The following is a 15,455-nucleotide window of genomic DNA, read 5'->3' as shown; positions in this document are numbered from 1 at the left end:
TCAGGCCCCCTTGTGCTTTAGCAAACAGGACTCCTTACACAAATGGTGAGCGCAGCGCAAGTGGAAAGTGTCACAGCCATGGACGTGGTGGTAAAGGGTCTTCTCGATCAGGTCCTGCGGCTCGTAACCCGTCAGCTCAGCCACCCTGTTGTGGAAGAGAGAGCCAGAAGCAGGCACCAGTTAGTGACCGGGCAGAGAGCGATGCCTGACAGGGAAGCGCGGGGCCGGAGTCTGAGTTTAAAAAGCAAACCGGCTACCTGGAATCTAAGAAGATGAGCTTCATGTCCAGGCTGGCCCGGAACATGAACATATTGCTGTGCAGCTTGATTTCTGTCACTGCGCTGGGAGGTAGCGAGTGGCCAACAGCGACCAAGCCAACGTTCTGGTAGCAGCCATCGAAGGGGGACATGTCCAGGCTGTACTGGCGGATCTTCAGGTAGCCGCTGCAATGAATGACCTGCCAGACACAAGACAGGGACACTTCACGCCCTGCGTACACCAGGGAAATAGCTCGCGCCTGAAAACACACATACTACACAGGGGTGGGCACCCTGAAGGCGGCCGGAACCCGAAACACACAACCTGCTGGAGAGCAGCGCAGTGTCAGAGGAATGTGCCTGTTACCATGGCCCTGGACAGAGAGTAAAGCTGGACAGAGAGAGATTATTTTCTCTGTAGAACAATTCAGCGGTCAGGACCTGATCCAAAGCCCATCGAAGTCAGTGTGGGGTGGGTGTTCCAGGGATACAAGTGGAACTGGGATTAAGGCCTAGCTATGCTTTTATTATTCCTCTATACATTGCAACAGTCAGAAAGAGGAAGTAGTGCCAGGTTGTTCACAACTGGTATTTGTAATTTCACCCACACAAGATGTATGTGAGTGTAGATTAGGTGCGTGTATATACGTAAATAAATGTGTAAGGTGTTCATTACATAGATATGTATTAGACGCCATATGTGTATGGTACATGTATGTGGATATAGATTTGTATACATTTCACACATATACATAGTATATATGTTTTAGTGTTATAATAATACTTTATTATAATGCCATTTTCTGCAGGAACTCAGAGCGATGTCTGTGTATTAATGAATTTAGTCTCACAATCATTATTCTTCCCATTTTACGGAGGAAACGGCTGACGCAAAGAGAGCTGCTGTGAGGCAAACATCACATAAGATGTCTGTGAGACATAGAACCCAGGAGTCCTGAACAGAGGTGCATAAAACTAAGACTCGGAGGAGATACCTGACAGGACCTTAGACTAGGAGAACTTCACCTAATTTGAAGAGCCTTCACAAACTTTTTTAAAAGCCCAGCCAAGTCCGCCCAAAGGTTTGCAATGGGTCAGCTCACAGAAACACCGGAACTTCAGTAGTTTTTGCTTGGTTTCTACTACAAACTCTGACAAAACTTGGGGGATTTGGCTGAGTTTGGCTTTGTGGTGTGTGTTCATGTAGTTGCAACCCAAAGAGAAACTCTGGGCCTGAACAGGATACCCACACTTTAGAAACGTCCTGGCCAGCTGACACCGCTCAAATGGGCTGAGGTCTCATTCTGACTGCTAGCCCCCTGATTTCACACCGCAAGACCCAGCGGCCTAGCCAAGCACAGATATTCTCTAGCATGCACTTCCCATCCTGCTGAGCAGGAACCGCTGGTGAGTCCTGTCCACGCACCTTGTAGCCCCCGCAAGTCAGCCCCGCATTCCTCTTAGCCAAGACGCACTTCATCCTTAGGAAAAAGGAGCGCTCGATCTCGTACTCTAGGGGAAAAGGCAGAGACACCAGTGAGAAAAAGGCAGCGGGGCCTGGCGGCACCCGATGGCTTCGCTTCCAATGCTGAACCCGCATCCGCACAGGCGCTGAGGCCAAGCCGGGAGAGAGAATGCACCTTACCCTGCACGAAGTGAGAGTGGTAGGGCTGGTGAGCTGTGAGTACCGCGGTCATCTCATCGTGATCAGCAGGGTGGATGTATTCGTAAATGCTATTTCCGGTCAGCTCTACCTGTGAGGGAAGAGGAGGGTTTCAAATTTTTCGCCATTGACATAGCGTGCGTATGCAGCTGGTGCTGGATTTGCGGCCATCTACTCCTGTGGTACAGCTCTATAAACACACACAATTACAGTGTCCTGGCTTTGACTGGGTTGCCATTCACACTAGCTCCGGTTTAAACAAATCGCTTAGAGGCAGCTGTACATCTCCTCTGGAAAAGATAGGGATATAGATAGGGGAATTATGCCCTGTCACACGTACGCATAAGCCGTTAGCGGGTAACCTGTCCACTTACCTGTGATAAACCCAGATGAACAGAGGCCGTCTCTGAAATGTACATGATCTTGCCGTCTGGAGCCACAACAAATATGAAGCCATCCAACGTCTATAGAGGAAAGAAGACACCACATATCTGTGAACTACGTGTGCCTGGGGCTGATTTAGCAGATCGGGGATTCCAGCCTCGCTTTCATTACTGAACGAGTTGGAGGGTGGAAGGAAGCTGGAACATCCTTTCAACAGATCCGCTTAAAGGGGCCAGGATATGAACATAACGCACCTCAAAACAGGGGACCTGTTTGAAATGGCTCTGTAATAACATGTGACAATGAATCAACCTCAGACTCCAAAGCAGCAAGAACAGAAGCTCCCAGCATCGAGGGCTCCCAGCCTGGGCTTTTTCCAGTGGGAACGGTCAGCAAATACTGAACACTTCCATCCCCCATTTACGATTTGAGTGGACATTTTAACTCTTACGTATTTGCTTAAGAGATTTCAGCGAGCAAGGGACGATCTAAAACTCTCCACAATGTAAATAATGTTTGAAACGGACAGAACTATTTCAAAGGCCTGTTAAGACTAGATGGATATAGATAATGTTAATAGACGTTATTTGTGTGCACTGAGAGAAGAACAGGCTTCTGTTTATTAGAGGCGAGTATAAAATGCTGCAAGACCCCACAGTACCAAATGCCAGAATAGCTAAGACTGTAAACACTAATATTCCTTTGTTAATCCTTTATGCAACAGTGAGTTTTCAATTGTGTCATAGTTGAATTAATGTTTTCTGTGTCTTTAATTAATCAATGTTTATTCTGATTACCATGGGATCAAGGCTTTCTAACCCTTTGCTGCACCTTTTATATGTGCTCCTCAAAATAGCCCCCTGAATCCTCTTTATGGTTTCTCTCACTTCTCTTTTCACCTTGCACCACCTTAAAGACACGTGTTTGTGCTCACCAGATTTCTCAGAACAAGAAAACTACACTCACAAATCTTGTCGCCCTGCTGACTGACAAGGCTGTTGAGATTAGGGACCAAATCAACCTACCACTTTCTCCTTCGGGAACATAGAATGGCCTCCAGCAAGCTGAGCTGCGCTGCGCAGCCCATTGTACCCTGATAGAGGCAGAGGATCGTGACAGATAAATGCCGCCACACTGTTCACAATTCTGGACTCTCCTTTTGTGAAACACGTGAACAGTTAAAGATTAGACACGGGAATAATTAAAAGCTCAGAATATGGTTCGATCTCTTTAATCATTAATACCAAATGGCTCGAGTTTCCAGGCCAGTACCTGCAAAAGATGAGATCCCAGCTCCCGTCCAACATTATCCAAAGGGCTGGTTCGACTAGTATGGCCCCAGGCTTCGCCAAGTCCTGTTTATTTAAGACACACAAAAATTCAGGTGAGACGACAAGATACAAATCCTCAGTGACCTGTCAGGGATGGTTTATTTGGTTGTTTTTTTTTGTTTTAGTTTCAAACACTTTAAAAACGTTTTCTAGTAATTGAATAGGCGGAAATAATTCCCTTGTTGATTATTTTTAAATCTAATTCCTGTTTGGGAGGGGATATCTATGTTGGAATTACCAGTTAAATTCATTAATAAGAACTGAGTGAATTCAAGTAAGCCAGGAACCGCTCCAGATAAAACGCTATTCAACCTGGACAGTGGCTTCTAGAAAGTTAGCTTCCTGGAAGAAAAGGTAGTACAATATCTTTGCTTCTGACCTCATTGAAAAATTACCGAACAACACTGCGAGGTATCAAAAGCAGACCAAAAAAGAAATATTTAATTTCAGTAGAATGATGCTGTTAACAGGACTTGAATACAGTTCCGAATGATTTAAGGGTTATAAAGTCAATGAAATACAGCATTGCTGTTATTGAGTATTATTCGATTAGACAAGGATAACTCAGGTATGTGAGTATGTGAGTCTGTGAGTACGCCGACTCTCCCAGAAACGAATGCTTTGTATTGTTTGTGCAAAACCTCCCAAGAAATTAACAAGCTAAATGTGTAGACCAGGCTATATATTGAGGTGGCTTTAAAATGTAACCCTGGCCATCAATATAACTTTCTGATTTGATCAGCTATATGGTGTAAATTCCGAATAAGGCCCCGATCCTTCATTCCTCACCTATCTTCAATAGGCGCTTTTGGGTGCTCCGGGAATGCAAGATCGGGCCCCTGCATTTTATTAACAATTATTTCCACTTTAGCGTATGCCAAGCCCACTAAAGGTGAACTACCTTTCCCAACGTCTTTCCGTAGCTGCAGTGTCACGACAGCACTAAGACGCACCAAGCAGTGCATAAATGTACTTCCGAAGCGGTCCAAGTCACTCACTAACCAAGGTACCAGCTCCTCTCTTCCCAGTCAAACCCTCTTCCCCACAACATACAAGGCCCTCTCTCCCTCACTGAAGGAATGACCTCTCTTCACTGTGAATGATCCGCTTCCAAATACTCTGTCTAGTTGTGCTCAACAAGGAATCTCCCCGGACGTGGCTAATGTGGCAAAGTATGCTTGTTTCCCTGTATGCAAAAGGCTAGGGAAAGGAGCTGGATGGAACGGACTGTGCCGGAGTTAAAAGGCATTACCCAGAAACAGTTTACCAGGGCTGTTGCTGAAATAATTTCAACTTGGCGATTAAAACCTTTTATGCTTACACCATTAAACAAGGCTTAGCGTGACCAAAAAAAACCAAAAACCAGTGATTGATGGCAGCGCAGAGCAAATCGCCATGAGGCTAGCACAGGGTCCGAGCAGGGACCGCCTCCCGCAGAATTAGCCCTTTACAAACTCCTTGCGGCTTGTTTTTCGTTTATTCAGATGCAAACAAACAAGGGATGGGAATGGAGGCGATGCGGAGCAGTTAACTCCCCCTCACTATTGACCGGGCTCACCTGGGTGTTTACACGTCTAAATAAAGCTAACGATTTCTCCACCGCTATTCAAACACTGAAGCGCCCACTCTAAGGCCGTGAATTCTCTCTCTTCAGCCATCCTTTCCTCCATTTCTCCTCTCCATCCCTCCTTCAATAGGCCAGAACTTTTAGCAGCGCCAGCCCCTCCTCGCTCACCATCTCTCTCCTACCCTCTTCTCAGTCCTCCACAAGAGTCTCTCTCCTTAAATCCCCATTTCTTCCTCTTCTGTTTACATCACTCCCCTCTTCCCCATGCCAGCAGCTCTCCTCTCCTTTCTGCCTCTACGCTTTTCTCTCCTCCCCTGCAAACAGGGTAATACCCCTCCTCTCCTCAATTCTCCCTCCGACAGGGGCCTTAATAGACTGCCTTTCCCCCGCCCCCCTACATATACCTCTGTCTCTATCCTCTGATCCTTCACCTCGCCAAATGCCGGCCGGCAGCAGGATCCCTGGGAGTTCCTTCTGCTCAATAGCAGGTACCTAGTGACTTTCCAGAGCCCCGAGGTAAAGGGTTATGGGAGAAGTCTGCACCTTAGGCGCTTCTATAATACTTGACAATTGTGCTGCCCCCGAAAGCAGTCATCCCATCTCCCAGTTAGACAGTAAGCGAACCACAGACACACTGACTTCTAACCCTTTTTACTACCCAAATGCTGTAGTAAACGATTTCATTCATGAGACGGTGGCGGGGAAGATATTGGAAAGCATATATACCGTGGAAAGCGTGTGATCAAATTAACAGGCACAACATTTCCTCTTGAAATTAACAAACACTAACATTATCCTGCAAAGGTTGCATCGTTTCCAGAGAAAGACCGAAAATTCCCCTATGAAATTTTGATTAAGTACACGTTTCGGGGGGTTGGTTTGGTTGTGCTTAACAATAAAGTCTATTAAAGTGAGACAAAAGCACCACTCTGCATAAAATGTCCTATCCGGAGAACCAGGAAGACGGATTTCTGTATTTAATACAGCGGCTGAACTCCTTGCCTAGGTTCTAAGTTGTTTATTAATCCGAGTTAAAGGGTCTAATTATGCTGCTCCTAAAAGGGAAAATAGCCCTACCCTTGCGGGTTAATGAATAGCCCATCTACATTACAGGTTAACTTTTTTTCACGGAGCATTACACTCCTTTTTTTATGTGTCAGGTGGAAACCTTTCGCTGTTTAGCTGTGTCTAAGTTAATGTTTTATAATTAAATGTTTTCACTTGTCTACCTGAACCGGCTTTTCGAAACCCTACCACATGAGACAGCTCTTTGTATTTTCCAGATGTTTCAGTGCTTTCAAGTTAGAGACTATTTTCATTCATTGCCAATTCCTTCCAGTCCGTCCGACCACCCCACCTCATTGCTATCCTGATGCCCTTTAAAATTCTGTTTTTAAAGGGTTGTGCAGAAAAAACTCTTCATTGATATAACTTTTTTTTATCTGTCTGTCCGTTTTAACACCCAATTTCCTTTTAGCAAGGGGGGGGGGGGTAAACTGTGATTTCTTGCACTTGACCTACCGCAGAAAATTCTACAAATCCTTTGATTGTCTATTTAAAACAAAACAAGGAAATCAGCTTCCCTTTTGCTTCAGGATTACACTGGAAACAAGATCTAAAGGTTCTCTTGTAATTTGGAGAGGCGAACAGAATAATAGGTTTGGAACAGAAACAAGCAGCTTTGTGAGGGGAAGGATAACTAAAGCGCTTTTAGGCAAAGGATTTTCCCAGCTAAAGTGGCCGAAGACAAAGCAAAACATAATCTATTTTGGAAGATTTCCAAGATATGCCACATTAACTTTAGTAGATAAAATTTGCTTTCCTCCTCGAGTCCCCCACCTCCATCAAAGTCTGGTTTATCATATTTACATAAGTAGCCTTAGAAGGGATGTGTCTATTATGGATCTAAAGCGCTAGCTGGCTCATATTTCATTTGAAAATCTAGGCGAAGTTTTACTGTTGCTTTATACCTGATGCATTATATTAAAATACCCCCTGACCCGTGGATTACCTCAATGGACTGGCTGCATGGGCTTTGTAATTTCCTGAAAATGAGATTTCGATTTATAAAACAAGAAACCAATTAGTAACCAAATGAGGCGAAGTAGATCCACTAAAATTGACCTAATCCCACAGGCACCATTTAGGCCAGTTCTTGGCGAATGAATGATGAGCCACAGTCTAGCGTGGGCTGAAGGCATCATCCAGCTGTGTTATTGCAAGCAGCAAAAATAAATTGATGGAGCTTTTCCTTCGGAATGAATTTTCTACTCTTGACAAAATATAGATTATAACCCCTACATAACAACCTCCTCCACTCGAGGTTATTTCTTATAAGAAGATAAACAATTTAGGCTACAAGGAACTGCCCATCTTTAGGAGAGAGAAGAAGACATTCTAGCCAACCTGGAATGTTGCTTCGGCTATTAAACCAGTTTCAACGCTTTGCAGGAATATATCATAGGAAGCTACCATGTTTGCGAATGAGGACGCTAACTCATTCTTTATTTTACCAACTTCTCTGTGGAAATGCATTTAACGTTCACAAATTAAAGGCCACAGAAAACGTGTCTTTGCCTTTTCTGGTGTCAGTGCATTAGCCACACCAGCTGAATCAAAGGGACCTTTCTGGGCTTTACAACGTTTCATTCCCATCCATACACCCCCAGACCACTGGAGTTCACACGGCCACTTCCTTCCCCAACGCTTTAAGAAACAACAACTTTGATCTAACCATATCCACCCCCACTTTTCAATTGATTCAGTCCTTAATGCTAGCAACCAGGGGCAAAACTGGGTTGATACGTAGTTTTTGCTCAATAGCATTTTGGCTGCAATACACAGGCGCTTATTTGCCATCCAAAGGTGGCAAAGGAATGGAAGAAGGTCTCCCTTTCAATAGTTTCTAATTTGATCTAGGAAAAATAAAAGTAATTAAACGGGGAGAGGGGTAGGAAGAATGTGATTCCAAAAGGCACATCCACCTCTTTAGCATTGGCAGATCTGCTAGGCCAGGAAGCTCTCTGCGAGCATCTGCAGCTCTGAAGCACCCCCTACCCTCTTCCCCTTCCTTTGTTTGGGAGTAGTGAAGAGGGGTTGGCTGGAGATGCAAGCCCTTAACTGTTTTGTTTTCACTTGCTGGCTTTTGAAATGATTATTTCTCCAATAAACTATGGGTCTTACAATCCGGATTCAGCGGAGAGAAAACAAACAAACAAACAACCTTTGCGCTCCAGTTTGGAAGTCACTCTCAGAGCAGTAAAAACACTGGTTAAGATGTGACTAGGGGTTGCGAATGTTTCCCATACTCAGACACCCGAAGGACTTTTGTTTTCAGAGGAGTGGTGCTGCTCAATACCTGAAAAATTAGGCACCTTTTTGCTATGCCCTTTATCCTCGTTTACACTAAACTTTGTCAGAGTGTTTGGCCTTTGGTGGGGAATGCATTTCCAGGCTGCGCTCTGGAAGTCTGTAATGCTGAGTACAAAATCAAACAATGCCAGAACAACCCTCCTCATAAAAAATGTGTACTAAATATATATTTAGTTAGGTGCGGGGACCTACAGCCAGATAAATAAACCAGCGATATGCTAAACCTATTTAAAATAGGACCAGAAATACAATTCGAATAGAAATACGAGATTATTTTATAGCACTGGGGTCCGATTCTGCAATCTTTATTCAGGCAAAACTTTTCTTGAAATCAGCAGCCGCTGTTATCTCATCAGGCAAGTCTTGATTCTGATTTTCTGTACTTACACTGAATAAAATATATCTATCTAGCCTTCAACCCTCGACTAAATCCTGCACCTCCTACCTGGGCCAACGTCTCATGGAGTTAATAGGGAGTTTTGCCTAAATAAAGACTACAGAATAGGACCCATCTAGCCTGTGGCCCTTACTCTAGTAAAATAAATAAATACATTCAGTGGACTCGCCCAAAGACCTCAAAAGGGCTGCTTTTTTCATAGGAGTGTAGGACCGGAAGGGACCTCAATAGATCATTTTTTGCCTGGGGGAGGACTGCAAATCAGGCCCAACAAAGGGATATGATGTAATTAAATGAACATTTTAATAGGGAGGAGAGCACAGCACACCTGAATTCGATTTGTGCTGTTCTCTTTGGGCACCTAATGTTCTTGCTTCGGATTTGTTTTCCTCTGCAAACCTGACGGGCAGCACACTCACTCACATATCCAGGGAAATGAAATGACACAGGCAGCCATTACATGTGAAGCTCAAGCTCTAGGGAATTCCCAATTGCCTGCTGTTTGGCATCCGGAGTTTCAGGGTCTTTGCAGCGGGACCCTGCAAACGGGTGCGAAAGGCTGCGTGCGAAGAGGCACAAGGGACGAAGAAGGCTGCGCTAGGGGCCCGGAAGCCCAGGGCGAAGCGCAGTTTGCAGGAGTAAAGTGCGTGGCCCACCCATGTAAGCAGCAGCATCTTCCCTTCCCCATATGTTGCCTCCATGCAGCCGGCCAGGTGAAGGCCCTCATAAAGCTTTATGAGCGCACAGGCATTTCACCCCAGAGTCCGTATACAGTTCGTAAAGCAGCACCTTTCGTGCTTCCTCATCGCCCCGCACCAGCAGGGCTACTTTCTTCTCTCTCTTACTGTAGTTTCTTTGGAGGAAGACCAGCTAACCAGAGGGTCACTTCCTCTACTCTCAAAAGGTAAAACCCCACCTGCCCTAGTCACTGCAAACCAAAAAAGGCACAGAGTGTTGCATGCAGGAATCAACCGGAGTCTGTTAACCGTTCAATAGGTTTACTATCAGTGGCCTGTTTTGCTACCTCCTAGCATATAGCCCTGACCTGGATGATTTCTTAGTTAATCCTACAGGCACTAGTCAACGATAACGAAAATCCCAGACATTTGAGACTGCAAATAAGCATCAATTCTTCCTTGGAGGGTCCAGATAAAATGAAATAAAGTATTTACAAAAAACTGCTGCTCATTTCGAAGCGTCTGCGGATGCCATTACCAAATGTTTCTAAAAAAGTATTAGCCCGATAAACCACGTGCGTTCATTTGAAACAAAGATTTAGTGAATATCAGTGTTTATGCAATAAAGAAATATTGCCTACATAACCATCACTGCTAGGGGAACTACAGAGAAATACTGCCTGCGCTGATTCACTATACAACAAAATACCAGCGTTTTGCTTCTAACACACACAAGGCAACGTAATGACACTTTACAACGTAAGCCAGGGTCCGCAATGCCAAACTAAAACGGCAGCCGCAATTTTGGAATTTTATGCAGATCGGTATTATCAAAATCACAATCAACGTTATTTTGTTCACAGGTAGCTATCCTGACAACGACTGTACCAAATCGCTATTTCACATGGCGTTCATATGATGCTGAAAAGCATCCGTCAAGGGTTTTTTTGTTTTTTTTCCAAACCAATTTTTATTAGCAAAAGAGTGAGGCTGTTGCTGAAGAAAATATGATTTCACCATAGATCTGATACGCGCTTTCTGGCACATAAATCTGCTTTTGCAACTGTTATGCAAGAAGTTTAGTTCTGCACTTCACATTTTAAATCCACATCAAAACTAGAATTAAACACAGAGAGGCAGCCTGGAGAGTAAACTGCAGCTTAAAGGCTTTTAAATGAGAAAAACGTCTGTAAGAAAATAAACATTGAAACCTAATGCTCAATCATTTCCCCTAGCAGTAAGAAAAACAGCATTAAATCACCTATCCACGTGGGAAACGGATTTTTTTTTTGGTTAGTCGTTTAGCCCCTAAAATAAAACAAGATTAAGGATTTCAGTATCGAAATGCTAGCCATTATTATTCTGCAAAGGTTTATTTAAACAGTGCCCTTTGCTTGAGTCTGTGAATTTAAGCGCCTTTCTGTATAGACTACCTACAAACGTGCAATTTTCATGATCGTTTTCCTAAACTATTTTCGCGACGAGGCAATAGCATGGACTTATCAAAATATGTTTAACTACTAGTTCTCTTTCTACGAATTACACACACACACACTTGGAAAAAAATCAAGGAAGTTTTGAGCTATTTGTTACACTGGGGATGTTTGATCCTTACAATTTTCTGAAGCTGTATTAGACTCGACGTTTCAACTCTTTAATGTTAAATCGCGATTTCAGGGCCATATCTTGTCGTCGGTTTGTTTTTAAAAGCCGAACTCCTTACTGAATTCAACATGGAGTTGTGCTTAAAAATTGATGGCACTGTACGGCCCCTTAGTGATTTACCAGAACTGCAGGCCTTCGAAAAGTTAGCTGGCCACTGAAATCTCCTGTTTGTCTTCTCCATGGAGGTTTAACTCCCTGGACCAAAAGGACGTAAGTTGCCCAAGCCGCTGTTTTCAACTGTAATAGAGTTCCCCCTTGAGAGGTTTAATTTACAGCGGACTTGTGAAAGGGAAAACGGGAAATGTTAAGTATTTTAACCAAGTTTTTTTTAATTGGTATTGAAGAACTCAATTGTATCTTAAACATGAACCAAGGAGGATAATGATACAATTTATCTAAAATCTTTGCTTACTGTACTTTAATGTTCGCTTTCTTTCTTACATTAGAGATTTGAGTTGGAGTCAATATACAGTTATTCCTGTTTTTCAAATACGCATAGGAAACTGCACTATAATAACGCTATACTTATCCATCCACCCACTCTCATTATTTTAATCGTAAAACAATTTCCCTCTTAAAATAATGAATCCAGAATGTATCTGCATGCTCATTAGATAAAAATTGTTTAAAAGGAATTATACACAGAAAGATGTTCATACAATATTTTTCTGTCTATGCACAGCTCTGTGCCTGCGCAGATAGTATCTATACTTTTCTGTGTATAATCACTTTAACTCCTTCACATATAATCACGGCCCAGATAAATTTGAATTCGTTATTTTAAGAGGGAAATTGTTTTAGTAGTTGTACAAGAGCTGTTAGTTAGATACAGGTAAAGTTGTTCCAACCAGATATTTAAATAATAGGTTTGTGACGTAGAAAGCCTTGAGATCACACATTATTTCTCTATCTTTCTGAGCCTCTTATCCGTAGGCTTTAGTCTGTGGTCTGTCTCGCTCCCAAAAGTTTGTATCATTTCCCTTCCCAGGGGAAATATAATGAGAAGGTTCCCATCTTTAAATATACCCTGTACCCTGCCACTTCCTTCAGTAACCCCTTTGCTACTGGTACATAATTTCTTTGCCTCCCTCTACCCACATCCCAGCGTTAATTTCACACTCTTGACTCTTCTGGCGAGACCGACCCCTAGATTTTCCCCCAAACACAGAAAATGCCCTAAAACAGTCTCTCAGCTCCAGTCTGAACTTAGACTGATCCTGTCTCAGACTGGGAAGGGTGAACCCACCACTCCTTATTGATGGCCTGGCAGAACTCACCAGTGGCTTCGCTCTGCTCAAGGGCCGGTGAGTTTCGAGGTCATCAATAAATTGGGAAATAAATGATGTACACGGAGTCGGGGCCCTGCTTCTACACCTGCATAAACACACGCAGACACGCAGAGTTGGAGGTAGGAGCGGACTCTATTCCGTATTCATCTCGCCAGAAACAAGCAGAGTTCAGCGCAATGGTGCGTGTGTGGGACTGCGTGTCTGCCTTTCTCTCTCCCTCGCAAGGAATCAGTAGAAAATACGCAGGAAGGAGAATATATTCTGCTTGGCTCTGGCTGCAGAAACAAGCACCGCTAATACAACGCGCTCGTTTGTGTTGCTGTTTAGGTGGTTTTGTACCTGCCCTACACAGACGGAGGGGCAAACAGAGAGAGAGAAATATATGCCGTGTGGCTCTGTCTACAAAATCAAGCCCTCACAAGGGGAGTGTGCTCGTTTCTGTCTCTCTCCCACACAATATGCGCGCTCTTTGAGAACTACACTGGACAGAGCTTCGGTCCCTGCTTCCTTATTATTATAAGTTGCAGTTCGCCTTTAATTAGACTCAGAGGGGGTTGCTATGTTAAAAACCCCATTTAGCCTCCACTCTGATCTCTCTGCACAAATTGGCATATGTTTTGGACAGCAGCAGCTCTGGCTATGGTGCACTTTGCCACACAATTCCCTAGTGCATTCAGACATTCTGCTTTGGCACTGAGGGACGGGGATCAGCTATTCTTCTCTTCCCATGATTACTCACAGCCTACAAGAAACACCATATGCTTCTTCTGATCAAACAACCCGCTACACAGGCACCAATAATTGACGAGACCTGCTCGAAATCACGCAGAAAGGTAGCCTACTGAGACTGCAGGAGTTGACAAATCATTGCTAATAATCCTTTTAGGAACATCACGGCCATCAGAGTTTGCAATAGCTTTATTTTTATAAAGTACGCGTTGACAGTATAAAGGACAACTCGATCTCTTTTTAAACAGAAGGCAGTCTCGTCTAATAATATTCTAGCCGGCAAATCACAGCCACAACAGGAATGTGCAGTTTCATTTGTTTTGTTACCTTGCAGGTGCTACAGCTTTGATTCATCTCCTCGCTTGGTTTCAAGTTATTAGGAGATGGATTTTATTGCTTAAGGAAATTACTTCAACATACAATAGATTAGAAGTTACTGTCAAGGGTTTTTTTTTCTTTAAAAAAAAAAAGCAGTTTTAAACAATCTGACAGGAAAAATTTTTTTCTCGTATTCAAATATAGATATCAGCCCTCACGTATTTATACTAAAAGTGTAATTTAATAACACACAAATTCGATTTTCAATCAGACTTTTAAAAATGCGAAGACTAATCTATTGCCCTACTTTTCCCATCTCCTGATAGAAACAGACTCGATCAAATAGTCAGTCTTCCTTTGTAAAATACAATATCCTGGGAGCTGTTCAAGCTGTAAATGTGTGAAGCATGTTGTTAATTCAATTGGAAGAATTTCCTGTTTCGTAGTTTTTTCTTCCACATACAGGATACTCCATTCAGGTGAATCCACGTAAAATATTCGTACAGGCTTTTGCACTAATTTTTCTCTCATATTAAAAGAAATAGATTCAAGATACAGGCGAACTTTGTATAGTCCCTCTTTACCGATGAATAGTCCCTCTTAACTTCTCCTGGTGTTTTGCTTCGTATCGGATCTAGACATTTTAAACATTAACTTTAAATCCTAGACTTGATTAACGGCAAGACTGATTTGATTAAACAGACTAGACTGATCCTTCTTCCACTGATATCAACGTAAAGTTTGCCATTGACTTCAATGGGAATAGGATCAGCCCCAAAGTTGGACCCTATTTTCATAGGGTTACAGGGATTTTCAATTCTTCTGAGTGTAGAACTATTATTAAATATTTCGGAGACCATTTAACCTCACCCAACTGTCCTAATGACTTTCAGACCAAGAGACACCACATTCATAATGAAATCAAGGTTTGTTTGGATTTGTTATTTATTTTTATGGCGTTGTACCTGTAAACTGTGGTTCAGTTCTTGAACTGAGGCTTTAGAACTTGGCATAGACTCATGTAAATATTTACCCATATATTAACTCCCCTTCATATAGCTATAAATATGGGTGGATTGCCCTTTTTTGTTACACACGTGCTTCGCAAGGGACGCAGATCTTACATAGCAGAAAAGAAAAAGTCATGTTTGTTTTAGTAGAATACGCAGCTGAGCTCAGTATCTTGAAGTGTTGACAAAAGCACTGTTGGTCCCCAACCAAACATGTCCCATATGTACTGAAGTGAAGTGAAAGTATTTACGGCAGAGAAAAGGGACAACACAGGACACCTTCCTTCAGGAATTATACACTGCCAGATGAAATTTACATAAGAGTAAATGATCATCTGGACTGGAATTAGAATGGAGGCAAATATTCATTTTCAGTAAAGTCACCTACCTTCAGGAAAAACCACCCTCATTTTTAAATAGCTGGTGGTGAGTCTGATTATTGAGGCTTTATCCAGCTGAGAAGTGATAGCTGAGGGCAAAGGCAGTAATTTAGCCAGTTCATAAAATTCACTGTTTTCTTTCTCCCGTCTAGTCCGGGCAGCATTTTTGGATTTCTCTTTCATTGTGTTTTTTTCCCCCTTCCTTCTTACAATTTAAGCTCCCCAGATTCATCCAAAGAGGGGAGAAACTTTCAATTACAATTCATCTTCCAGAAGCATCAAACATTGTTTTTTGAATGCAAGAGGGTTATTCTTCTAAATCTTTAAATGACATAAAAAAGATTCAAGACCAGAAGTGATAATTAAAAAAAAAACCATTCACTTAAAAATAACATTAACAATGCAAACGGATAGGA

General features: G+C 42.8%; 1 protein-coding gene across 1 annotated transcript in view; it reads right to left on the bottom strand.

The window, feature by feature from the left end:
• The window catches only part of SIM1 (SIM bHLH transcription factor 1), a 58,136-nt gene extending 42,914 nt beyond the window's left edge, over positions 1–15,222 (bottom strand). The window contains exons 1-7 of the mRNA XM_050949269.1: positions 15,048–15,222; positions 3,577–3,659; positions 2,295–2,384; positions 1,903–2,011; positions 1,684–1,769; positions 258–457; positions 39–145 (exon numbers count right to left, since the gene is read on the bottom strand). Of these exons, the coding sequence (XP_050805226.1) occupies positions 39–145; positions 258–457; positions 1,684–1,769; positions 1,903–2,011; positions 2,295–2,384; positions 3,577–3,659; positions 15,048–15,222 (850 nt within the window). The remainder of the gene's footprint in view (positions 1–38; positions 146–257; positions 458–1,683; positions 1,770–1,902; positions 2,012–2,294; positions 2,385–3,576; positions 3,660–15,047) is intronic.
• Between the last annotated feature and the right edge of the window lie 233 nt (positions 15,223–15,455).

The sequence above is a fragment of the Gopherus flavomarginatus genome, chromosome 4 (genome assembly GCF_025201925.1).
Source record: "Gopherus flavomarginatus isolate rGopFla2 chromosome 4, rGopFla2.mat.asm, whole genome shotgun sequence".
NCBI lineage: Eukaryota > Metazoa > Chordata > Testudines > Testudinidae > Gopherus > Gopherus flavomarginatus.
This window is presented reverse-complemented; position numbering and strand designations above follow the sequence as displayed.